Genomic DNA, 25,652 nt, shown 5'->3' with positions numbered 1-25,652 from the left:
AGTAATCTGTTTGGATAAAGTTAATGGTAAAGGCATGCGGCTAGATGGGTTTTTTCACATTTGTACAAAGGCTAGCGGTATTCCTATGTGTTTGGGTTTAGTTGAACTAATCAGCTGCTAGCAGGAGCTACATATTTAATGTGCAGTCGCAAAAGATATCAGCCTTCTCATAAATGCATTTCACAAAAAAGGAAATTCCAGTGATCCCTCTGATCAGACCACCTATCCAAACAAAATCACAGAGTGAATACCTTGATTTAACAGAGAGCGAACGCATTCCAACTATATAGCCTCAACACAATTAAACCTCTGTACAGTTTGTACTACAGACCTCCTTGGCCTATGAAGCCACATCAGAGGGTGGATACGGCAAATGATTGCACGAGCTTCTGCTTTTATCCAAACCACATTGGAAAGTGGTAACACCACAGTGCTTAAATACTACTTCACAAAGTATATCCTCAAGACATCTCACACTGACTGCATGGATGTGACTTTCCAGCAGAGAAATGGTTCATAAGAGGCTGAAAAAAACAAACACGGCATGCCTGACAATATATACAATGCTTCTTCATTACTAAGAGTTACACAAGAAGAAAGAAAAGTCCCTGACATTTCCCCTGTCACCCGTGGCAACTGCTGAGAGCACGCTTCTCAGTGAAAGGTGAATTCCTCAGGGTGCACGGGCCGCCACTCGACTTTCTTCTGCCCAGATGCCGAGAATAGAAAACACCTCTGCCTCCTGCAGCAGACATATTGTCGCTCCCATGTGGGTTTGTTTCAACATGCAAATGTGGCTTAATAAGTTGCTGGTGTTTAGTATTTGCATAATATAGAAGCTCAAAGTAGGAGCAAGAAATTCAGGCCGGAACAAAGGTCATTAGCAAGGAAGGAAGATTTAAAGTTGATCCTTAACCTTGGAAATACAAATTCCACTCAGTAGCTGCCCTGGAGATTTTACTGTCCTTCCCTAAAAGAGGAATTTTACGATGCGTTAATGGGAGTTGATGACATTAGATAATTAAATGTTCATTCCTCTAAATTCAATAAGGGGCTCTCATCCATTTTGGCTTCAAAATTGACACTGAAAATTGGTATTTAACCTTGGAAGCAGTTTGTCCATTTATTAACTGTTCGGGATCTTTCAATCACATCACAGAATCTTTCTCAACTTTCAGCCTGAACCTTTTGCTATAGATTGTTTCGATTGTTCGAGTAAGAACCATAGAAATAACCATAGAAAATCAATTTCAGTGGATTTAATTGGGCAGCGTGTGCTAACTCAAGCTTGAATTGATCCCTGTACACTCTATATTAAAGGATTAGACTGGCAATACTGTTTTGAAAATGGTCAGATCCTGAGAAATCCAACAATAAATGCATTTTAAAAGGAAGCCTTCTATACATATATTTCAATTAGATGTTGTTCCTCTGAGCCGTAGACCTGTATAACTATTTAAACCATAGACTGTTTGTAAAGATGGACGACATAACAGCTCCTTAACAGTAAAGCCAATTTGTCTTGATCAGCCCCTGGTGGCTGGCTGCAGTACAGGTCATAAATTCCACCTCCTCCATGTTACGGAATGGGACATGGGCCAAACTAAAAAGTAAATGCAAGTGCATATTAAAAATATTTTTTTCTAAATTATGTTTTCTGTCATTTTAGATAGGTCGTACCATACCGATGTTATTTGATGCTATAAAAACAACGTTAAACATCATTATTGACATCTGAGGTGTCCTCACGATTGTCATCATGGCATCTTCCCTCAATCGATATTTCGCAGACAATTTCTCCAAATGACTATCATACCTGGATAGTGAGAGGTGCGTCGTCCATCTTTTTTAACAATGTTAAAAACACATAAATGATTTACACTGTCGCACTGTGCGTCACGATTCCTCATCACAGCCAACATGACAGGAGTTGGCTGTGGGGAGTTTATTTCAACCAATCCTAGACACCATCCTGCTGCCATAAAATCTTAAATCAAACAAAGCAATGTTTACAAAGCCCAGATATAAATTTTATATGTTAGTGGAGCAGCAGCAGCTTCAACCAATCGTCTGTGTCAACAGAGGATACAATCAGACACACTGTTGGTGTTTATTCAGTGTAGATCAACAGCAGCTTGGCCAATCTGCACAAAGAAATACTAAAAACCAAATAAGGTTTTAACTTTTGCTAAAAACTATAGTGCCCAGCTGTTTAAGGAAATAACACAGCCTGTATGACATATATCTGTGATGCATCTTCAGCAGGAACTGTCGGGTTTTGAACGAACATGATTGTGAGTTTTAAAGTATTGAGAGGCAAAAACATTGTATTGGTCTATTTACAGGGTGTATTAGTCAGTTAGCAAATGTATGACTAACACCAGCCTCATCTCCGACTGCTCGCCCGTGCTTGGAGCAGCTGCTGACAGACGGCTCGGTCCCACTGTGGAGCTTGTTGCTTGGCAGGCTCGAGCTGCAGGGCTGCAGCTCCTCGAGAGCTATCGGAGCAAAACCTGATTAACCTGAGGCTGCATGCACAGTCACCGTCCGCTCAGCCCGCTCCTCTCCGCTGCATGATTTAGGACGAGTGAGGGAGGGAAAGAGCCATGGCCCCCCCACCCCCCAAATGCACCGACACTCACGACTCTGGACCATCACTTAACAGTTGCCATGACAACGTTGAAAACCCCATCATTTTAAAACACATTGCAGACTTTCTAAAAATAATGTATGTTTGTCTTTTTTCTCGCAGACTCCCTCTCCAGACGACAAATCCTCGTGGGCTACGGGGTGCAGGGACCGGTTAATTAATTACCACAGAGGGGAAATTAACACATGCTGTGGTTTATCCGGGAGCACAGGGGATTCTGCAGCAGCAGTCTAAGCACTTGTGACCTGAGAGAAGGTCGAGGCAGAGTCCAGTGACCAACGTGGAGCTTGGATCCAGCATAAATACAGCAGACTGTCAGTGGGACAGAGAGGGAGAGCATAGTGCTGGCAGGGCGGGAGACAGATTAAGGCCATGTCAGCTTCTGCTCCAGCAGCAGAACGGACAGCCAGCTCCCAGATGTGACTTTTACAATGATACAACCAAATTGTCTATATGGGGAGAAATGAGCCCTGTGCATTGAGATAAGTCATCGTAATCACCCGCCCCTCCCCGTGTCCGTCACTACTGGGGCTCTTCACCGACAGAAAACACACGCAAGCTGATAATACTCAAGCATAAAGACGTGTAAATATCTGTGAGGTTTTTACTTGTTTTTTGGAGGGAAATTAAAAATATCAAACGCTCCACGCTGTAAGATCCCATGGGCAAATTGGTGAAATTCTTGAAAGTTTAGTGAAATTCTGTAAACAGTCATGATGTGACATTGTGCAGTTGCATGAGTAAGCGGGCTGATGTGCCTGAAGTCGCCCTCGTCTCTGTAGCCAAGGGCGATGAGCCACTCGGCGCTTGGATCTTACGTAACGCTGAGGGATGGGGCTGTCAGCGGGAAGGAAATCAGGCGTCCTGTGATTGATTTCAAACGCTGACCACTATGTCGTAACCATCGTCTGTCCGTGACAATAACAATCTGAGAGCGTGAGGAAAACACACTGACCTCGATTAGCAATAGAATATCCACAGATCACTTTATTTATTTAGTCTCAAGTGAGGACACAACATGTTTTTCTTCAAAGTGTAGCATGGAATCCAGGTTACAATTAAGTTTCTATTGAGTTTGTATTAACTCTAATAATCTTTTTTTTTTGGCTGAAGGACAACTAAGAGAAGTCATCGCTATTCAGTAGCAGCTGATATTAATGAGGTAGACAGTAACACACCCAATATGTACAGATCTTGATGTAACGTTCTAGCGGCTGGCTGCTAAAAAAGACCTAACGTCAGGTTACTTCAAAAAACAGTCAGGGAGAATAACTACCTGCACAGGGCTGTGGACTGATGCTAAGAAAAGAATCACTATAAAAATACACCACCTACACAATCAGTTAACAAACAGAATAACTATGGGGCTACAGACTGAACACAGACTCTGCAGGGATAAAATACTTCAACAGATAACGCATTTAGATGGTGATAACATTTCTATTATATTGGTTATAGCAAATGTGCCTATATGCTTTCTTGTATTGGTTTCACAAACAGGTAAATCAACACAGGGTTATACTTCTGGAGGATATATTGTACATCACATTTGGAAAAAACAAAAAAGATCAACAAGGTTTGACTACACATACATTTCAGAATATAAAAATAAACTTTGTAAATGTAAACTCAGACTAAAGCGATAATAACCACATATCAGCAGCTTGGATTTACAGTTGTATGGTGTTATTATCTAATACTTGGCCCACTGTTGCTAAGTTACTTGGCGATATGACCATGAATGTAAATACCAGCTGAGGATGATGTATACAGTGTTATGGCAGCAATAATAGGAATACACACTTATTGGACGGAGTCAGCACACAGTGGCTCTGTATTATTTGTTCTGTGGGTAATACATAAAATCCTTACCCATATATATATCGGCCAATACTACAGACATACCGGTATCAACATTGTTGTTTGGAGATATGTGCAGATACCGAATAAACATTGCAGAAATGTGAAAAATTTGAATTTATGTTTATTTCCATAATTAAAGTCCTATTTATTTGGTCGTATTTGTTTAAGTTATTTATAATAAAGTTTATGGTTACCTGTAAAATCTAAAACCTCAATCACATTTTTTGTCATAAGGGTTTGATAACAATTTCTTAAGAATCATTGCCAAAGTCTTCTTTTTAAAATAAATATCAGTATCAGCATCGGCCACAAAAATCTGTTAGGCTCTAGAACTGATTTAAGAATCAAACCAAGTTCCTCTCAGTTTCATGGATCAGAACAAAGGGTCAATCCTGATTTCACTTCCTGTATCGAAGAAACATGTGTAACTCTGCTCATCTTCCCCTCTAAATCCGAGGCAGTAATATGTTTGTAGCCACGACAACACGAGTTAAATAATCATCACTGAAATAATCGACTACAGTACGACAAAACTACTTTGCACCAACAACGACTGGAGACCCAAAGCCAAAGGACAACTATCTTATACTTCCTCCTCTGTGCCCTCTACATCTACACTCTAAAGGTCACATAACAGTCTATAGGTTAGAGTTTAACAGTCAGCTGAAGTCTATTGTAGTATTCACAACCTCTGCAGGAGAGAGCATCACACACACCATGTCGAGAAAGGTGCACACAGACGCCTTAACAGTCATAGATCACTGAGGAAAGCTCTCAGAGGGCTTTGCTTATATAATCAATACATTAAATGTTAGATAACAAGGTCACACGCATAAAAAGAGGTGTCATGATGTGCAATATTCATTAAAAACACAGTAATGACTGTGATGATAGGATTTCCTTCTGTGAGATCACATTGCTTTGTCCCAAAGGTTTGAACGTGTATTTGTAAGTATCACTGTGTTCCAGTTGGATAGAGAGCTGCCGTGCTGGCCACAGTAAGCATCACAGTTTGAGTAGTGTGTGATGCCTAAATAAAACATCTACTGATTCACAATTGTGCAACTCTTGTTATGAAACAGCACAAAGACCACTACAGTCACTGGTATCATTTGAGTATATATATCAAAGCCATTATAAACAAAGAGACGAAACTGTTTTATCCTTTTTCTCAGTGAGAGGAGCTAAGGTTACAGGTCCATCCTCAGCAGAACCAGAGCGGACTGGATCAGATCCCCACAGCATCACCTGGCAGCTAAACATCCACGGCCAAGAAAATAAACTCTGCTACAGGTCGATCGAAAGTGTAACCACACCATACATTCGCTAAACTATGCGAACCCACTCACAGAGCAAATGTACAGCAGCCAAAGCCACAATGCTGCAAGTTACACAACCTTATTCCATGGCAACCATGTTGAGTGATTTGAGAGCAACTGCTCGGCAGCTCCCGCTGGGCGCCTCAGTCGTCCTCGTCCTCGCCGTTCTTGGCCCACCCTCGGCTCATGGCTGCTACCACGATGGTGTACATGTTGAGCCAGGCTTGACGCAGCGGCGCCGTGTAGCCCTGGCCCAGACTGCACTGCAGCATGTAGAGAAGGGACTCACCCACCACCTGCACAAGTCAAAACAAACACACACCAAAAACATATTTTCTCACAGATCATTCCCTTGTGAAATTGATTCTCGAGAGTCGTGTTTTGATGTTGGTCCTACAGCGAATGACTGCGTGCTGACTCCCACCGCCTGGTGCTTCCTGCCGAGGTTGAGCAGAAAGTCCTCCAAGGTGTGAAGGTCGTCCAGGTGGCTGACCGCTGCATCGATCACAAGCATCACCTGGTGGACACAGACACACACATGCACAAGCAAAGTGGTTAAAACCTGCTTCAGCCGAGAATTTTGAACGTGTGTATACTTGTAGCGGTCGCTGCGGTGCACAGAGCTCACCTTGGTGACATGTTCCAGGAACTCGGGGCTGGAGAGGCAGTCTTGTGTGGAGCCACAGTTTGTGTTGTAGTGGAAAAGACTGGGGAGCGCGGGGTCCAGCTCAAACAGTCTACCACAGACAAATACCACACTTTTCTATAGGTGTATACAGACAGCACGGGGCTTGCCAAACATTCACACGGACCCAGAATCAATCTACAAATCATGCATCTCTCCTGCCAGCGGGTGATTTAACGGCGGCTATCTCAAAGTAAATTGTGGATTATTGCAGTCTGTCGCCAAGCAACAAGTCAAGCCTCCGGTGTCTGCATGGTGAAAGTGTGCAGCGAAGGATTTAGCCTGATCCTGTTTATACACCTGTTTTACATGTTCTAACATCACAGTATATCAAGAAACTGAAAAAATAGCAATACCCTATCACTTAGGTATAAAATGTTATTAGAATACATTTAAATAATGGGTAAACTGCAGAGAATAACAATCGTTTAATGCTTTCTTCTCTTTTCAAGTCACTTTATGGTCTTATTCCCTCTAAATCCCACTGATTGACAAGGACATTACCTGGAAAACATGATGACACCATGAGGAACTTTGTTTTTTCCCAGGCTCTCCCAGCTGCCTCGTATCAGCTCCTTTTCCTTTTCTGACAGCTTCTCCATCCTCCCTCAGGCTGGCAGCACGAGACGACTTCTGCTTCGCTACTGGAGACGCACAAGACTACAGGACGAGAAGCCTCAGTTTGAGGAAAGCCATAACAGTCGAGTGAATCCAAAACTTCCCCCGACCCACCTGGAAAACAAAGTAGAGCATCAAGTGAGCGCAACACAGCTGATTTCCTCATGATGTGTCAGATATACAGATATATGATTCCCAGGGTTGAGACACACACTCATACTGTACCTTCTTGAGGTCAGTCTTCTCTCAGAACTTCTTCTGGTGCAGCTGGGCTGAGGGGTCTGTGGATTTGTGTGTGTATGTGTGTGTGTGCGTGTGTGTGTGTGTCTGTGTGTCTGTGTGTGTGCAGCCAGCAGCCTATAGCCTGTCACTCTGGTGCACTTGCTCTCTCTCCCACGGTGCAGTCAGTCAGGGAGACAAGTTCTGCCACGCTCTAATCTGTCACACTGGCTGCTATCTCTCTCTCCCTTTGCCGTTTGCCTCTTGATGTGCTCTCTCTCCAGCACTGGGGATATTATTCATGCCACTGAAGGAGAAAAAGATGGATCTCTCTCTTCTGCTCCAGAGAGGCTGCAGCGAGCCACAGCTCCTCCTGCAGGTGAAGCAGGGACTAAAACGCACACAGACTCAACAAACAACTCTGCACTTACAACATAAACTGCACTTCAGCAAATACTTGGCCTTTGCCCTCTTACTCTATGATCAAGTAAATTCAAACAAACCGGGAATTAAAATAACCAACAAAATAACCAGAAAACATAAGCATTTCACACAGTGTAATTTGCACATGTTTTCAGGTAGGTGAAGTCCATTTGAGGCCCGTACCATCTATTCCAGGGTGTGTCCTCGCCTTCCTACATTTGCAAACCATGTAATTAGAGAATTAAATGTGTGGGAATTTTAATATTGCACAGTGGCTGAAATAATAAGAGACCTGAACGCGCCACCTTCGTGAAATTATATTGTTCATCCGGTTAGAAAAGCCACTCCTCAAACAGCGTGATCATAACATTCGGCGGCCAAGTGCACAGCCTCTCATTAATCTAAATGAGATGTGTATGTTCCCTCGCTCTCAGCCTCCACACTCATCCGACGCTCTGCAGTTTGTCTAAAGAGACGTTTGCAGGCGTCTGCTGCCTTGCGCTTTTCATGCATGCAGGTTGGATATTATCTAACAGGTTGTATACACCGGGGGAATCAGAGGTGCACAGCGTTCCCCTGAGGGACTATAACGCAAGAGTGGGGAGGGATACACAGTTCCCATGACAACCTGACAGGATGGAGCCCTTGAAGCTTTGTCATGTGATGTTTCAGATCTCAAAGAGGGGACTTTGTGATTATTTATTGCATCTATAAGAACTATATGACAACATGATGTCTTTACATTTTTTCTCAGTTAGTTATTATGCACAAAATATATACAAATGTAAACGCCCTGAAAGTCGTACTATTTTTCCTCTGCCATTTTATGTATAACATATTTTCTATATATATATTTCTTTTTATGGTACATTTATACAAAAAAAAAAAAATGTCGATAGTGTTACCTAAAGACAAATCCCTTTGAGATTTCTCACGATATTTTGACCTAAAAATGGCCTTCCATAGCTTGAATGCATGACACACTAGCCTACTAAAGTAACCATATGGTATGTGGGGGTTCACATGATGACTTTTTGATTATGATTACATACATTTCCAGACATTCCCATGTGGTTTGTAAGTTAAAACGATCTCTCGAAATCTCTGGTCGGTTGCTGTCCAGGCACAGGCAAGACAGTGAACGTGCAACAACAAGCGTGTACTTGATGTGGGTCTAAGGGCCGGGGAGCAAACCGCTGAGCTGTGTGAAAATGCAGATGCACGGTGAAGGGTTGTTTATTTAGGTGCCAGTGTGGCTGGAGAAATTACCGGGAAGTTTAACCTCATCTGAGAAAATATGCAGGTCAGATGCCTCGTGTCCCATCCAATCAAAACGTATACATGTATTGAATTTTTCTAACTTAACTATGAAAAGTATGTTTAAGGGAAGTGGCAAATACAATTTAGTTTGAACAAATGAATGTCACAAACCATCTGTTGGTGTCCTCATTTGTCATTTTGTATCTTCATGTGTTCTGTATGTGTGTGTGTTAAACTCAAAGCATATGAAATAGTAATTACTTATTAATTACCTACCAACACATATCAAAAGTTTGCAGTTATGTAGGAACTTGAGCATTTCCCAGCAGTGACATTCATGAATGTCAAAGTTCAGAACATTTTATAATTTGTACTTTTGCACATCTCAAACTATCAAACGTTTGGTTCAGATTGCCATGACATGAATCATTCCTGAGCTCAGTGTTGTTTTCTGGTGGAGAGGCCACAGAAAACTGTGGCGTCTCGACCTTTTTGATCATGGCATTTCTTCCCCTTTGGACTTCACGCTCTCCTCTTCCACATCTTCAATTTTCTCCCCGTCGTCTACATTTTCTTCCCTAAATGTGGGGACATGTGGGGTTAGAAAATGGCTATATTGTAATTACATCAAACTTTTACTTGGCCAGAGTACTTTTCTATTCTTCGCTAAAGACTGCAGGGCTAGCTCAGAAAATTATGTAATACAATATGACCAAACCACATGAAGTCCTTGGCTCCCCGGCAGCAGTGCTATTCATAATTTTACCGGACACACTGGGATTACATACTGGATGAACAAAACCTGCTAAAAATGCTCTCGCCCCCGTACCTGTGATGAATGTCCTTTTCACGTCTTTGGTCATCTGCGTTGGCGTCGTCCTCAGATCTGGATGAGAAAGATGTTTCTTCTGTCGCGGCACCTTTTTCTGCGACAAACTGCTCCATGAACCCAGCTTTCCTCAGCTTGTCCCTGTACGTCTGCTCCGCAAGAGCCTTTGCGTTTCTCTGCCAGTAAACAACTCCAAGTTAAACCATTGTAAACGCATGTAATTTACAGTATGATGCAATGTAGAAGCCTTGTGTCACTCACCTGCTTCACCTGCTCGAAGAGATAAGGGCGTTCACTAACTCGGGCCTTCATGTGCTGTAGCTCTGTCATGTACTCTCTCATCCTCTGCTGGTCCGCCATTCTTCATGTAAAAGAAAAGATTATAGTCTGAGCTGCTGTGGCAGGCGTGTGTGGTCGTTTTGATGTGACCTGAAAAGTTTGCAACACTGCAAGAACGAGTGGCCTCACTTGACCAGTACTTACGTGTGTAGCTTTAGTTTGTCATCATACACTTCTTTCAAGCTGCTGTGTGGGTCCAGCAGCTTTGCATGGAGGGCGACTGTTTTCTTCATGGCCTGGGACCTCGTTTGATATTTCCTCAACCACTCTTCGTGCTCCTGATTCTTACTGTCCCTCAGCTCCATGGATTTTCTGTGAAGGTATAAAAAAGATTCTAAAGGTTATTAGATCCCAATATGTAGGATGTAAAGTTTTTTAAAAGTAAAAAACAATGCAGTTCACCTGATGGCCACGCTGCGCTGCCTCACAGCATCTGTAATGTATGTGGGCAGTGTGTCTGTGGACAGTGACGTTAAGGCCCCAAGGGACTTACTTCTACTGAGATGACCTAGTTTTGGTTCCTGTCAATGAAAGTGAAAAGACATCTTTGTTGGCTGAAAAAAAAATCTACTGTTTGACTAATTATTACATAAAGTATTGAATATAGATAACATTTAAATAATAATAAGTTAAAAACTTATAGGATGTCATTTGAATGTTTTTTGTCTTTCACATCATACAACATAAGACGACTCCGGGCAGCAGACTAGTTACTATATTTTTGCGAAAAGCTGAATAAAAAAGCTGAAAATTACACATTACTTGTCGATAAAAATGTATGAATGTACAATAGATTAAATTAAGCTACAAGAAAACACCACTAATATTCATTAAAAAATGTTGCTACATGAGTATTAATAGCTTCACACACACACATAGACATGAACCAATATAGGTTTCTACACTATATTAGTACTAAAGAAATGTAGCTTGAGTTCAACTTCATAAATTACGAGGTGGAGAAAGTTTGAAACACAATAGTTCAAAGGAGGGGAATATTCCCTCTGTGAACATGGCCTACCGTACATATTCTAAATTGCTCTACACTTCCACAACTGAGGGAAGTGGCCTGAACGACCCCTCAAATTACACACACAGCACAGAAGAACACAAACGATACGATAAATCTCTCATCATCAAACACTTTGCTCCCAAGGACAAGGACAAGAACGTAAAATGTGACCTGGTCAAATTCCACTGCTACACTGGACCACAGGAATATGTAACAGACCATCAAACAGTCCACAACATCTGTTCGTCTTAGGTTAGTTTTTGATAATTTAGGAAAGGAGCTTGTCGTGAAGAACACTGGGGACTTTAAGGACGTTGAGTGGCTTCCCGGACTTTTAAAAAAAAGAGAAGGGTACTGACTTGATAAAGTGGTGGGTGGATGTATCTTGAAACATCCATCAAGCAGAGTCTATGTGAGAATCTTCAAAAAAAATGATGTAGAGCCATAACATGAAACCATCTGGACCTGGTGCATTGAATGTCTTATGTAACTCCTGCAGAGAAACCACCACCTCAGGAGAGGAGTTAGGCTTTCAATTAGCTGATTTAATATGTTAGTAACAAATATGAAAACTTGACTTAATGAAAAACACTTTGATTAATTTTTAATTAACTTAACGAAATTACCACCATCTAATCTAAGAAGGAATTAAACTGCACTGAAACAAACAGATGAATCAAAACAACTGAGCAAATGGCCAATAAAGCAATTTCAACAAACAACTCAACATGTCAGGGGGGAAAGAAACTTTTTACCTGAGATTTTTCTGTGCTCATCTTTTTTTGTCTTTCAGGCAGAGCTGATGTTCTGAGGTTGAAGGGCTGACACTTTGTCACATCTTTACTCTGAGCTTTCCTCAGCACCTCTGTCTGAAAGGCCTTGTGCAACCTGCGGAAATCTGGGACCTGCTGGATGATTTTTGGCTGGAAGCTCGGCTTCTCATCCAGGAAGCCCAGCTTTTCGTTCCTGGTGCGCTTGGCGGAGCTGAGCTTTGGCATGCAGGGTGCAGAGGAATTCACCCGCATGGTTGTCTGAGCATGGACTGTCCTGCCGACCTCCTCCTGGGCTGCACAGAGATACAGTCAGATAAGGTAAAAGCTTCAGTCATGTTATTGTATAGAGTCTACAAGGGTCAGTCAATATGATTATTAGGTTTGTAACTGTTTAAACAATGTGGTCAGGATATTTATTCAAGACTTGTTCAAAATCTGAACAACAAACGGATGCTCCAGTTTATGAACAGAGATCTACTCTTTTCTCAAAGGGCTACAACTCACATTATAACCTCTGACAGGGAGCTTATGTTTTAATCTGTGTCTGTTGATTTGATGGTTTATTCGTTCGTTGGTGTATTTGTTAAGCAGTTTACACACAAAAAAAACTACTAAATTAAGAATGATGCCTGGGAGTAAGAAAAACCTATTCATTTTGTTGAGGATGAGGAGTAGGGACAAATCAAGAATACAATTTCAGTTTTTTCACTTTCTGTTTGATGACAAAAATTACAGTTTTGAGACCACTTACTTTTTTCTTATGTATTTCTACTATAACAACTAGACAATCATGTGCAGGATTGTTCGGCCTTAGCGGAGGTATGGACTCTACTGAGAGCCATTCTAATTCTACATTATGGATAAATCTGAAAACGTTTCTAGTGATAAATACTTACCTATTCTAATTACTGTAAAAACGGAGTAACCTGAGAAGGACACATCACTCTTTGGTTGAACCTCACAAGACGAGTTTAGAGACAGTGGCCTGTATTGGTTTGAGCTGGCAGTATAGTGCCTTACGCTCCTCTAGCCCTTTGTATTGTATGGATATCTACCATCATATGGAGTCCTTGTGCTTTGTCATTGCAGATACAGGATTGTGGATACAGACACATCATGGGTAATCGATTGTGGCGGCATCTGATCATGAATTATACTTAGAACTAGATTGTTTATATATACAATGTGCCAATGTGATGTCACACCTTGTACACCTTGAATTTAAAGGGAATTTGAAGTCATACATCATCCTACCTTTCAGCTTAGAATGTAGCGGGTCCTTTTCCACCTTGCGAGGAGGTTTCCTGACAGCAGCTGCCTTGTTTTCCTGCTCCTGTGAGATTTGGTTCAACAAAGCTATCAGCTTCTCCCTTTTCTCTTTTTCTCTCCCCTCGAAAGTGAAAGGTTTCTGAATAGAGAGCAAGAAGTTCTTCCTCTGCTCGAGACCCTGCTTCCTCTCTTTCTTTTGCAGCTCCATCATCTCCTGATAGAGAGGCTGCATGACATGGCTGGGGACTGGGTGGGCGCAGAACTTCTTCTGACATTCAGCCTCGGCCTCCTCCTCTTTCCTCATCTGTGTTGTTTTAGATAAAGCTGAACGTTCACACTGCTGTGTCTTGGAAGCTGTGACTGAACAGTGTACCCAGGCTGAAGAAGTTGAGTTAGACGTCTCTCTCCATCTAACTTGGCCTGAGGGATCTTTGACTGAGGTCAGGGCATGCGTAGAGATGGAACTCCTCATTCCAACAGGTCTAGAAAGCAGTAAAAGATCTTTAGGAAAACATATATATCATAAAGTAAAACATAAAAGACAAGCAATCAAACCTACTTGGTCTTAGTGTTCAATTTTTTTTTATCGTAGGTCTCTTGGTGAACATCTGTTGACAGGAGAGCGTTCTGATGAATCCTCCTCTCCAGCAACTCTACATGTCTGTTCTCTGTCTCCTGCAGCTGCTGTCTGAGGGCCTCAGTCAGGGACTTCCGCTGGAGAATCAAATCCGACATCTGTCCATCCACTACCAAGGCCTCCAACTTAGACATGTTTGTCTGACAAAAAAAAACAGTGAAATTGTGTTTATTGCTGTAAATTGAAGAAGAGTAACTTCAATCATCAACCATTTTAACTGTCCATATTTCATTCATCAAGCAAGAGTACCAAACTGCTTGTGTTTCCATCTTCTGAAATAATACTATTATGATATTTCATTGGGATTTTTCCATTGTTTTTTTTCAACAGTTCAAAAATACAATTATATACATTATACACTGTAAACTCACAAATCTTATATTACCTGAAACCCTCTCAAAATAACCAAATGACATCAACCACACACATACACATACAAGTACAAAGTTACATTATACACATACTTTACTACATATTTTTGAGTTACTTTGGTATTTAACTTCAGTATTTCAACTTTGTGTCATTTAATATTTCTATTCCAACGTAATTTGACATTTAATATTACACATTGATGGTGATGATGATGATCTGCATTAGTCTAATCATGTAATATACAGTAATCATTTAGGCAATTTCACTACACACCCAATAGTAGAATTAAGGACTATTTTCAGATGATTAAAATAACTTAAATGTGTTACAGTGCAGGTATCATGTACTTAACTTTAAATGAGTTTTCTACTTTGATTCTAATTAAGGCTTTTACTCCACTACAAGTCAAGTAACTAGTGACAGATTCAGGCCCACCTTCATCTACTGCGAAATTAATGTGATATACACACTAATGCATTAGTCATTTTAATACAATAATATAACACAGATTATTCTGAAATGAGCTCTAAAGCAAAATCAATACTTGTACTCCTGTTGTTTAAATTCTACACTGTGATATTACTAGTATTTTACTTAGAGTCTCTAAATATTTCCCACTGGTCATAAAACAATCGATCTAATTTGGTGATGTGGTGATAAATCAACAATGAAGACACTTATTTAAACATATATACACATCAGAATGAAACAGTTGGATAAAGTTGCTCTCTTCAAACTCCTCATCCAGTCTGTGTCGAGGGGTCACCATGGCAACCGGAACCTCCGCGCCCACAACAGCGGGTGATGTCGTTTTAATAACATGCAATTTAACGTGAGCTAACGTTAGCGCTTCTCGTATACTTATACACAAGACTCCATTTCTGTTTTCTGCCACTTTAAAAACAATTTAGAAACCGATGGAAACAACAAGTTGAAAAGCGATGAAGGAGCCGCCGACCTGGAGGAAGAGGAGTTTCCTGAGGTCACGTTTCTTTCTTCAGCCGCTTCTGAAGTTCGCACGCTGCAGTAAACAGGTCTGCTACTGACGTAAAGTTGACACAGTCTTAATATAACAAACCTGGGTATCACTGACGCTCTGTGCAGCTGGGACGTCGTCGGCATAGATGGTCGTCGGTAGCATCAGCACCATCTGTGGACACAAGCGGAAGAGCGCCGGCCGCGTAGAAGCGTGCTCGGTGATTGGCCATAAACCCGGAAGTGCTCTCCTCTCTGGAGCGAATGTCAACACAACATGGCTGGAGCTCATAGCTGCTCGTGGTAGGACACATCCAAGGGGAAACGTGTGTGTGGCTCTCAGGCTCTGCAGCTGTGTTTATCCACAGCGGTTTCATACTCGGATTGTCTCTTATGAAGACAGCGTGAGGATCGGATGATGCACAAGCTCACAAGAGGGGCGCTGGCCTTCCACGGACTGGGTCGGTGCTTTGTCCCCGTGAAACATGTGTCTGCTGTCAACATCTGCAGGAGAGGACTAGTGTGTGCACAACACGGGGACGATCCTGGCGAGCATGAGGTGTATGATGTTATCATATCCGGGGGAGGGATGGTTGGATCTGCGATGGCATGTTCCCTGGGTGAGTGGTGTCGGTGGCCACATGTCGGTGTGTGACAGCTATCACTGACCTGTCCGCATCAGGAATAGCTGGCACTCACATGGACACATGTCACTCTGAAGTGTATTTGAATTATACCTTATGCCTAAATTAAACATCAATAGCCATCCCATAATAATCAAGGTTTGTCTGGTAACACTACTGAGACTCTGTTACATATGTGCTGTGTTTTCTCTTAGGGCTTATGTTATGATAAGACAAGATGATAAGATAGTTCTTTATTAGTCCCACTATGGGGAAATGTACAGTGTTACAGCAGCAAAAGGGAAATAAACACCCAGTAAAGGTAATAGATAGGTAAAACATGCAATATAAACACATGGGACAATAAAAGATAGAAATATGTACAATGCAAACAAAAAATAAACAGTAAAACGATATTGCACATATATGAAATTGTATAGATAGAAAATGATTATTGCCCAGTTAAATCAGTTGAACAGTGGTTGTAGAATCCGACAGCAGCAGGAGGGATCGAACCTGCGATACCTCTCCTGTCCTACCTCTCCTGATACAATATTCCACTATCGACAGGTATGGATCCCAACTTGGAGGGCAAGAAGATTCTGCTGCTTGAAGCCGGCAACAAGAAAGTGATGGACAAGGTCCCAGACAACTACAGTACCAGAGTCAGCTCCATCAGTCCTGGTTCTACCAGCCTCCTCAGCGGTACCACTACACACTCTTACAACATCTTTATCAAGATTTGTCGTGTTTGTGTTGATTGCAAAGACAGAAAATAAATCAAAAGGTTATTTCTGTGGTGAATAACTTCCTCCCTGTGAAAGGCTAAGTGGTGCTACACTAGTAAAAGGCTCCCACAAGGTAAGCCAGGGATCAGACGGTGTCCGGTGACCCACGCTGAGCAGGGACCATATCTGACCTCAGTTGTTCTTCTTGTGATAGGTCATGTGCAATTTCTCCTGGCACTATTTTTACTAGTTAAGGAATTAAAGAAACAAATTGATAGACTTATGAACCCAGGAGAAGGGAGAGACGAGAATTACAGGTACATATTTACCCTGACTGAATATCCTACATCACATGGTCATCTGAACAGCTCAGTGACATGAACACAGGCAACAATTATTACAACATCTCCTCAGTAGGTCACACATTCCAGTGCATGATGATGAGATTTTTAACTAGAATGGCTCTATGATAGAGTGCATACCTTCACCAAGGCCCAACAGTCCACTTACGATTTGCAATCTATTCAAGGTACATACAGACAGTTGAGTTCCTACTGACTTCATACTATTACAGCCACACATTGGTGGTAGTTACTGGTTTGTTGCCCTATTTATTACTTTACAACTGAAAAAAATCCTACCCTCCCATTTATATCTGCTAGATTCAGAATTTTATTTAGATCCACACCACATTGCACACACTCAAAGATTGTGTGCAATCAATTGTGTGCAGAGTCAATATGCCAGACTTTTTTTCAACAAGATCCATGAGTTTGTCTCGGAAATCTATGAAATAGATAAAATCACAGAAATCTAACAATGTTAAAAAAAAGTGATCCAATAAAATCACTTTGTCGCATCCTTCCTCATTTTTTGTGGAAAAAAAACAAACAAACAAAAAGAAACATAACCTCCTTGGCAGAGGTAACTATAACAATCTTTAAAGTGACAAAATATATCAAATAAATTTGCTCCCTTACATTACTTGTAAAGCACTTACACTTTTTACCATATTATCTGCTCAGAGACTTGCACTGATTTGACATTGAAAAGTCACTTGAGTGTTCGACAGTAACACAGTCATGCAGAGTGGCAGAGTTTACGTAAAACCCTCTGCATTGGCTCTTATGTCATTGTGTATAAAGATATACAGTAAACTTCTCCCATGTTTATGGAGCCCCACTAACCTCCTTCATAAAATAAAACTTGGCAGTCACACTAGCTTTACATGGAGCTTTAAATTGGTTTTGTTTCGCTTTTAAAATGATTTACAGCTCCACTACCACATTATATATAATGCAGGCTAAGGTTCTAGCACAATGAAAAAAAACAAACACACAGTGAGAGATCGATGAACGATTTTTACTGTAAAGTCATCACTTCATAGTCAAATCAATGGTTAAGTTTATGTTGTCTTTAAATACTTGCCATGTTTATTTAATGGGTGGACCAGTCCAGCTCCGACTCGACCCTGATTGACCCACAGTATATCCTTTTTCTTTCTGCCAAGGAGGTTATGTTTTCAACCCCTGTCTGTTTGTCGGTCTGGTGGTTTGTTTGTTCTTGGTCTAACCCTAACCCTTGGTGGAAGGATGGGACATGGGCCAAGAGAGAACCCATCCAATTTTTATGCGGTTTTGGAAAAAAGCAAGGGTCCAGGATTTTTTTTACATTTTGTTTAACATTGCAAGACATTTTTAAACAGATTTCCCAGGAAATAGTTCATAGATCTTGATGAAAAAACTCATAACAATACATAGGGAACTGATATCTATACATTTTGGTGCAGCCTGACTGAATTTAAAGCTATGGTGTGGCCTTGGTGGAGGTATGTGTTCCACTGAGTGCCATTCTAGTTTTCATTTGTTTTTGATACATCTGTTTTTCTGCTTTCAGATTAGTTTTAATTGTGAGACACTGCCCTGACATACCATTTGTAAACTGATTGTTTTGAAATCTGTGTACACACAGATATTGGAGCGTGGGAACACATTTCACAGATGAGATGCAAGCCGTATAAAAGAATGCAGGTAGGTTGATCTTCAGGATTGCCGGTTGTTTTTTTCTTATCTGTACAGTCCAGCACCGTAATTACCGTTTTACTGCCATGTCAAAAGTTCAGACAAGTGTCATGTCACGCAAAACAAAAATAACTACAACCCACTGTGACACTGAACATCTCCCAGAAACCTTCTGTTACACAACTTCTCTGCATACGTCCTCCAGACTTTCTAATTTACAGGCCCACTGTATGTATTTCTGTCATCCATCAATCTTAGTACCATGCAATTTGTGGAGAGTAAAATCTGTTACACTCAGCCTCTACCCAGCCATTCATCTTAATTATCAAGCAACACAATACTGTATCATATTATAATGTATATGGTATATAATTGTTCACATAAAAAGGGCAAACAGTGGTTGCGTGTAACGTGCATTTTGTTCATCCCTTTGTGTGCTTCACGTCTTTTTTTGGTATCTCTGTAGGCTCTGTGGCGTGCTGGGTCCCAAAGAACACAAAGCATGTTTTAAAAAAAAAGAAAAGAAAGGCATGGCTCGTTCAGAGCACTGTAAGCCTCCATGAGTATGCAAAACTTTATTTATTAAAGCCCTCTTTTCTATGAAGAATAAATCGTTTCCACTTTCCTCAAATTGGTACTCGGTTCCCAAGTCTTCTAATTACGAAGATTCATGTGAACAACGGGAAGAAGATGAAAGATTAGGAGAGCGGTTGTTTTCTGCGAAGTGAACCGGCTTTACGGCTGTGGGTGCAGGCTCAGGCCCTCTTGTAAGATGTGGTTGGTGTGTACCAAACACCCGACCGCAGGGTTTCTCTCTGGGCCTAAGATGTCATCATGCAGTGCCTTACAGTGATTATGGTAGTGTACCTCTCCCATTATACCTTTCCCTCTGCTACCACCATTTTGGCTTGTTTGCCCTTGAATCTCAGTCGAATACATCTCAGCCATAGAGCCAAAGTTAGTACTGCAGGTCCACTGTAAATAACATTCTTTCCATGTTATAAAATACTCTTCCACCTTAAATGTCCTGTAAGCATTGAGGGTTCAGATTCAAAACAGAGGGGAAAGTCAGTTTTATTGCCTTTAAGGCCTTGTTTATTTTTTTACCCCCATTTTTCTCCATAAAGTTGCAAGGACAAGTATTGTTAAAATCTCGCACAGAAAGCAGCAACTCGTTCTGTCCCAGAGCTGCAACATCTCACCCTGCACTAAACAAAACCAAGGCAATTTTTGGGCTGGTCTCAGTAGATGTTTCTTCCCAACCACTTATCACAAGTTGCAAACCCCACTGCCATTAGTGGTTTTCTGAGGGTATATCCCCCTACTTTATGGCGAGTTGGAAAAAAGTAGTGCAGCAGCATATTACTGCAGAATGATGGGTTCTGTCACCATAGTTACAACCTTGGAGAGGATTAACCTTGTACAAACGCTTTTTGTACCAACCCCCCCATGTTTAACTTTCACTGCTTTCAGGTTTGGAATTAGAGCAGGCCGAAACCATATCTCATTCTGGTTGTGGATAAATATTGACCTACTCTGTAATGTTCACAAACATGTCATTTGTTATTTGTGTTCCCAAGATAGTGTTTGCGAAAATCCACATCACACAATTGCATTAGGTCCTCCAGATTAAAGTGCAGCGTTAAGCTGAAATCATCGGTCCCAACTAGAGGGGTGCCGGTGACCCTGATCCCTCTGGGGTTGATGGGTGCAGGCCATGCCAGCCTCTTACAGAAGCTAGCAACTTTGATGTGTTCAGCTCAACTTAGCAGCACTTCTCTGCCCGGCTATATATAAGGAAAGGAGATGCATTTAAGGATAGACTTGCAGACCACAGGCTTAATGGGGTCTCTCATTTAGGTTTGGGATGCCTGCTCGGATGCCCTGATCACATTCGATAAGGAGAACCTGCAGGACGAGATGGCATACATCGTGGAGAACGACATCGTTGTGGCCGCGCTCACGAAACAGCTGGACAGTCTGTCCGGTAAGCACTGATGTTTAAAACATGGAGACCCACACAGTAGCAGCGCCCTGCAAGGCCTCTTGATTCCTGTTCCATCTGCCTAATGTCCTAATAGAGGCTGACTCTGGCAGCTAATGTCACCGCATTTATTCCATCCTGTTCCGCAGGTTTTGTTTATTTGTACTCGGTCCCGGGGACTACTTTTAAAGTTAAACTCTTGGAGCCATCCGTGTTTTTCCTGCAGTTTAACTCAAAACCTCACTTTTTGGGCACTGCAGAGCCCCGGCACCCTGTGTGGACACGTGAAGTGGTCCAGCGACCTATTTTAAAGCTGCCATGTGCTCCAGAGCTTTGCCACCTCTGTAGACACCTAAAGCTCCGGCAGTGTATGGTGCTGCATCGCTGCCGACATTACACCAACTTTTGTGAGGTTTCTCAAATAAAACTTTAGCTCCGCAATGTGCGAGACCGTTAAAGTGGCATATTTATAAACAGTTTTTAACATTTGCACCAAGTAACGGATGTGTGGTTACGGCACGTTTCTCCCTCATGTGCCTCCCATTCACCCGCTTCTCTGCTCTCATTTTAGATGTACTGCTGCTAGACTCAAGATGCCGTACATGAAAAGTCTACTGACTTATGCTCCCCACCAGCTGTTTTCGATGTAAACCCAAACTCTCCAATCAATGAAAAGCCATATTTGACGTAGTGTCCATGCACCAGCAGCCGTCTCTGCGGATGGGTCCCGCTCCAAATTGGCACGAGCCAACGGAGCTCAGGATCCTTTCATGTTTCGAGACGACAGCTGCTGATATTTCAGGAATATGGGGCGTTTCAGTGTACAATCCAACAAGCTGGCAGCGTGTGCAAAGCGTGGCGTGGTGTGCTTGTAAGATAAACACTATTAGTTAGTGCAATGTGGCAGCCCAAGGCCATTAAGAAGATTGTCAGATGTGAAATTCGGTAGCTGCCATGAGCTAGCGAGGAAAACCAGTGGTGTTTTATGAGATGCTTTATAGATCTTCCACTGCTGTTGCTGCAGGCAAACCATTGATTTAGTTAAAAACACTGACTTGGTGTGATGATACATACAGGGGACCAAATTTAGTCCCTTTGTTGTGTTGTGAGAGTCACAGTAACTACCATTTTATTTTAAGGAACACTGCTTTATTTTATTTTCTGCCCTCTTTGTATTGACCAGATTTATGTCCCTGTTGTTTGTAAGATAATGTGCAAGTGAAGTACAGGTCCAAGGTGGTGAAGTACAAGTGGCCCATGCCACAGCCGACGGCAGAGTCCATCCCATGGGTCCAGGTGAAGTTGGCCAATGGAGAGACTCTTCAGGCCAAGCTGCTGGTCAGTGTGACCCCATTACATGAATTTTACCTTTTCTTCTTTCCTTCCTTCCTTTCTTTTCTTCTTACTCTTTTCCTGTTACTCATCTGTTTTTCAGATCGGTGCCGATGGACCAAACTCAATGGTGAGGAAGGAATTAGGGATCCCTACAGTCAAGTGGAACTATGACCAGTCTGCTGTTGTTGCTGTGCTGCACCTATCAGAGGTGAGTATTTAATTTATTACCTCTGCCAAGGAGGTTATGTTTTCATTGGTGTTTGTTTGTTCATTTGTTAGCTAGCAGGATTACTCAAAAACAACTCACCCGACGATGTCCATTCAATTGTGTGAAGCGTTGAAGCATTACCTAAGGAAGAATTCATTAACTTTTGGAGGGGATCAGGAAAACAAGTGCCAAGTGCCCCTCTAGATTATATTAACATTTATTTATTTATAAAGACAGATGCAATACACAGAGATTAGAGCACAGCAATAATGCAATGCAGAGTGGCATTAGTAGCAACTGCTAATTTCCAATGCCTGTTCTCAGAAAGACAGAAGGAATAACAAACATTAAACATGTAAATGATTATAATGATTATACAACTAGACTATACCTTTGTTATGACCCTATGCAGCTGTACAACGAGCAACTTATGACATATATATAATTATACATAGCGGAACAAACACATAGCCATACACTTAAACACATGCATATATACACTTCATGCACATGCACATGGTAAGTCCATAAATACATACACACCTTCCTCCGCCCCAGTCCCTACACATGACCGCCAGATTGGTTAGTTTTCAAGAATTCACATTCAACACGTGTTTCTCAATAGTTTTTATAATGTTTATAATTTGTGCAAGTATTTATCATGTTTTTTATTGTGATAATTATTGTAATGTCACGTCTGTCAGCATGCGGAGAACAATACACCCATGCTGCAGCAACCTTTATATTATCTTGTTTTTATGTCAAATATAGCTACGCCACACGATGCCACACAATGTGACTGTAATATTTCTTGTTTGTGTTTGACAGCCTACAGAGAACAATGTCGCCTGGCAGAGGTTCCTCCCAACAGGACCCATCGCAATGTTACCGGTAATGTATAATCCACATCAGTAGATACTTGAAGCAGGATGTCTGTCTGTCACATAAGCATTTAATAGAGCTCCCGTGTCCGTGCTGTTTGCAGCTGTCGGACACCGAGAGCTCCCTGGTGTGGTCGACCAGCCATCGCCTCGCTGAGGAGCTGCTAGCGCTGGATGAGGAGAGCTTCGTCGACGAAATAAACTCGGCCTTCGTAAGTCTCGCTCTGATCGTCGAAGGGCTGATGTTGTATTTACACTCAGATTCCACATGAGTCACACAGCTCCTGCAACATTTCTGTGTTTGTGGGCAGTATGTTGCAGGGGTTGAAAGTCACGTGTGGACCTGTTTTTCAGTGACTCACACAAACAACTTTGTCATTGTTTTTGTCCCGAGTTTACACAATTCTAATATTTCAATGCGGGAGTGACCTACCTATCCATTTTTTTTTATGTTTGGAGAAACTCCTTTTTCCCAAGCTGGCTATTTTTACTGGGCCTGCTGATGGACGGGGTCACCACGGTTGAGTCACGTTTGGTTTCAGGCCTGGTTTGCTAATTAAACCTGTGGTCACCCAGTGTCGACCATTACTGCATGGAATGTTTTTCAAACAGGGCTAATTCAACTGCAGAGCCTGGCCGGCATCTTCTTTTAATTAGCCCAGCTCCCGAGGCCCTGCCAAACCAGTTAGTTAGGGAGGGGAACAAAAAGCACTTTCGCTGCAGTCGCGCTTTGCTCCTATGTCAGCTAATTTCTTTGTCCACTTAAAGGGATAACGTCTGTTTTCTCTCTCTCTCTCTCTCTCTCTCTCTCTCTCTCTCTCTCTCTCTCCCCTGACCACTTCTTATTCTCTGTGAAAACGTCTCTTCTTGCCCGCCTGCATGTGCACGGACAGTGGAGTAATGAGAACCAGTCGGAGCTGATCGAGACGGCTGGCTCTCTGTTCCGAGGGGCCCTGTCCGCCATCATGCCGTCTGCAGGTTCACCTCGACAGCTCCCCCCGAGTGTGGCAGGGATCGGCCCCAAGAGCCGAGTCATGTTCCCCCTGGGCATGGGTCACGCATCAGAGTACATAAGGCACCGAGTGGCTCTGGTTGGGTAAGAAAGTGCAGAAAGTAAGGGACTTATCATTAAAAGATTTCGCAAGATGAGAGATACAAACAAAAAAAGTACTCAGAATCTTGTATTCACACTGTTTGATCTCTGGTTTCACATGTCAGGGAATGACTCTAGATTTTTGCAGCGGGCATAAAATTGCATGACACACTCTGAATGTGTTTGGATAGTGGAAGATATGTTTGTCTTTGCAGGGATGCAGCCCATCGTGTCCATCCCCTGGCGGGTCAGGGAGCCAACCTGGGCTTTGGGGATGTGGCTTGCCTCACGCGGCTCTTGAGCCAGGCGGCCTTTAAAGGGAAAGACCTGGGTCAGTGAGAACTCTAAACAGACACAAGCCCTGCAACTATAGCGCAGTGGTTTTCCCCTAAGTTCTTTTCCATTGCCCAGCCGAAGTACACGCTGTTGACGTGAATTATAAAAAGCCTCTGCTTTTCCGGCAACCTTTATTTGATGTATTTCTGCTCGCTCTGCCAGGAACTGTGTATAAGTTTTCATTTTCATAAAAATGAAAATCCCGTTATGAGATTGTGTTTGTTTTTCCGTCTATTAAATGTTCTGGAGAGAAAATAGCACCAGGACTTAATGTAGAAACCAGACGACAAGTTTTTAATCCCAAGTCTTTTTTGTTTTTTTGCGCAGGAGCGATCCAGCACTTGTTAGAATATGAAACCGAGCGGCAGCGACACAACCTGCCCATGATGGCCGCCATCAACCTCATGAAGCATCTCTACTCCACTAACTCCGCCCCTGCGGTTCTCCTCCGCACCTTCGGTCTGCAGGCCACCAACATGCTCCCATCTCTAAAGGCAAGCTCCCCTTCTTTTAGCCTCTCCCGCCGAGCATGTCCTCCGATACAGCCCAGTGAACCTGACCGTCACCCAGATAATATCCACCACCTGTCAGACCTAAGCTCCGCCTCCACTCTGACCCCACCCTTCACCCTCTTTTCTGATTACACGGAGCTTTACTTTAGCGGTGTCTATAATTTCCAGGGTTTTTGAACCTACTACTATGGCATCTAAGTTTAGCCCCAAATTTAGTGTTACCAAAAGTGTGTGGGTGGGGTGCAGGGCTGGCCCTGGGGCAGCGGACAGCGGTGTTGGCTTGTGTTTTCACACCCCTTTTATTACCGACCGCTCATGTGAAATGGCTTTATTCCCTACTAAGTGATTCAGACCAACACAACTGTAACTGCCTGTAAAGACACTTCACCAATGGAGGCGCAAAGTGAAACGCGACATCTTTTCCATATTAAACGATGGTGACCTCACTGCTTTACAGGTCTTGTGTCGAGGAGGTTTAGTGAGACTTAAAGGTTACAGAGTTTTTGAGTTGGTGTCTTTTTTGCCTCTGCAGGAGCAGATCATGGCCTTTGCAAGCAAGTGATGCATTCACCGCACAGAGGACGTTCATGGATCCCTGAAGAGTGTGAGCTGTAAAAATTGTGTCTGTAAAATAATAAAGATATATTTCACGATATATTATTTTTTTGTTGCTTTTTTGCATAATTTG

The 25,652-nt window shown here is 42.2% G+C and overlaps 3 protein-coding genes across 3 annotated transcripts; 1 reads left to right on the top strand and 2 right to left on the bottom strand.

Annotated features, from left to right (window-relative positions):
- Window positions 1-5,975: 5,975 nt before the first annotated feature.
- Window positions 5,976-7,119, bottom strand: ngb (neuroglobin). Its single transcript, XM_061083313.1, has 4 exons — window positions 7,022-7,119; window positions 6,461-6,569; window positions 6,230-6,349; window positions 5,976-6,128 (listed from the first exon to the last, which is right to left on the bottom strand). The coding sequence occupies exons 1-4, from the start codon at window positions 7,117-7,119 to the stop codon at window positions 5,976-5,978; spliced, it is 480 nt and encodes a 159-aa protein (XP_060939296.1).
- A 2,414-nt stretch (window positions 7,120-9,533) lies between these two features.
- Window positions 9,534-15,418, bottom strand: fam161b (FAM161 centrosomal protein B). Its single transcript, XM_061083012.1, has 9 exons — window positions 15,347-15,418; window positions 13,819-14,036; window positions 13,245-13,741; window positions 11,973-12,283; window positions 10,608-10,726; window positions 10,350-10,517; window positions 10,128-10,227; window positions 9,867-10,042; window positions 9,534-9,615 (listed from the first exon to the last, which is right to left on the bottom strand). The coding sequence occupies exons 1-9, from the start codon at window positions 15,416-15,418 to the stop codon at window positions 9,534-9,536; spliced, it is 1,743 nt and encodes a 580-aa protein (XP_060938995.1).
- A 90-nt stretch (window positions 15,419-15,508) lies between these two features.
- On the top strand, window positions 15,509-25,619 carry coq6 (coenzyme Q6 monooxygenase). Its single transcript, XM_061082443.1, has 12 exons — window positions 15,509-15,863; window positions 16,437-16,571; window positions 18,566-18,624; window positions 20,476-20,602; window positions 21,807-21,937; window positions 22,035-22,142; window positions 22,971-23,033; window positions 23,128-23,235; window positions 23,917-24,119; window positions 24,332-24,447; window positions 24,780-24,946; window positions 25,497-25,619. The coding sequence occupies exons 1-12, from the start codon at window positions 15,659-15,661 to the stop codon at window positions 25,524-25,526; spliced, it is 1,452 nt and encodes a 483-aa protein (XP_060938426.1). The 5' UTR covers window positions 15,509-15,658; the 3' UTR covers window positions 25,527-25,619.
- The last annotated feature ends 33 nt before the right edge of the window (window positions 25,620-25,652 follow it).

Source organism: Limanda limanda, chromosome 12, assembly GCF_963576545.1.
Source record: "Limanda limanda chromosome 12, fLimLim1.1, whole genome shotgun sequence".
Classification (NCBI taxonomy): Eukaryota; Metazoa; Chordata; class Actinopteri; order Pleuronectiformes; family Pleuronectidae; genus Limanda; species Limanda limanda.
Note: the sequence above shows the minus strand (reverse complement) of the source record. Positions and strands in the feature narration are given on the sequence as shown.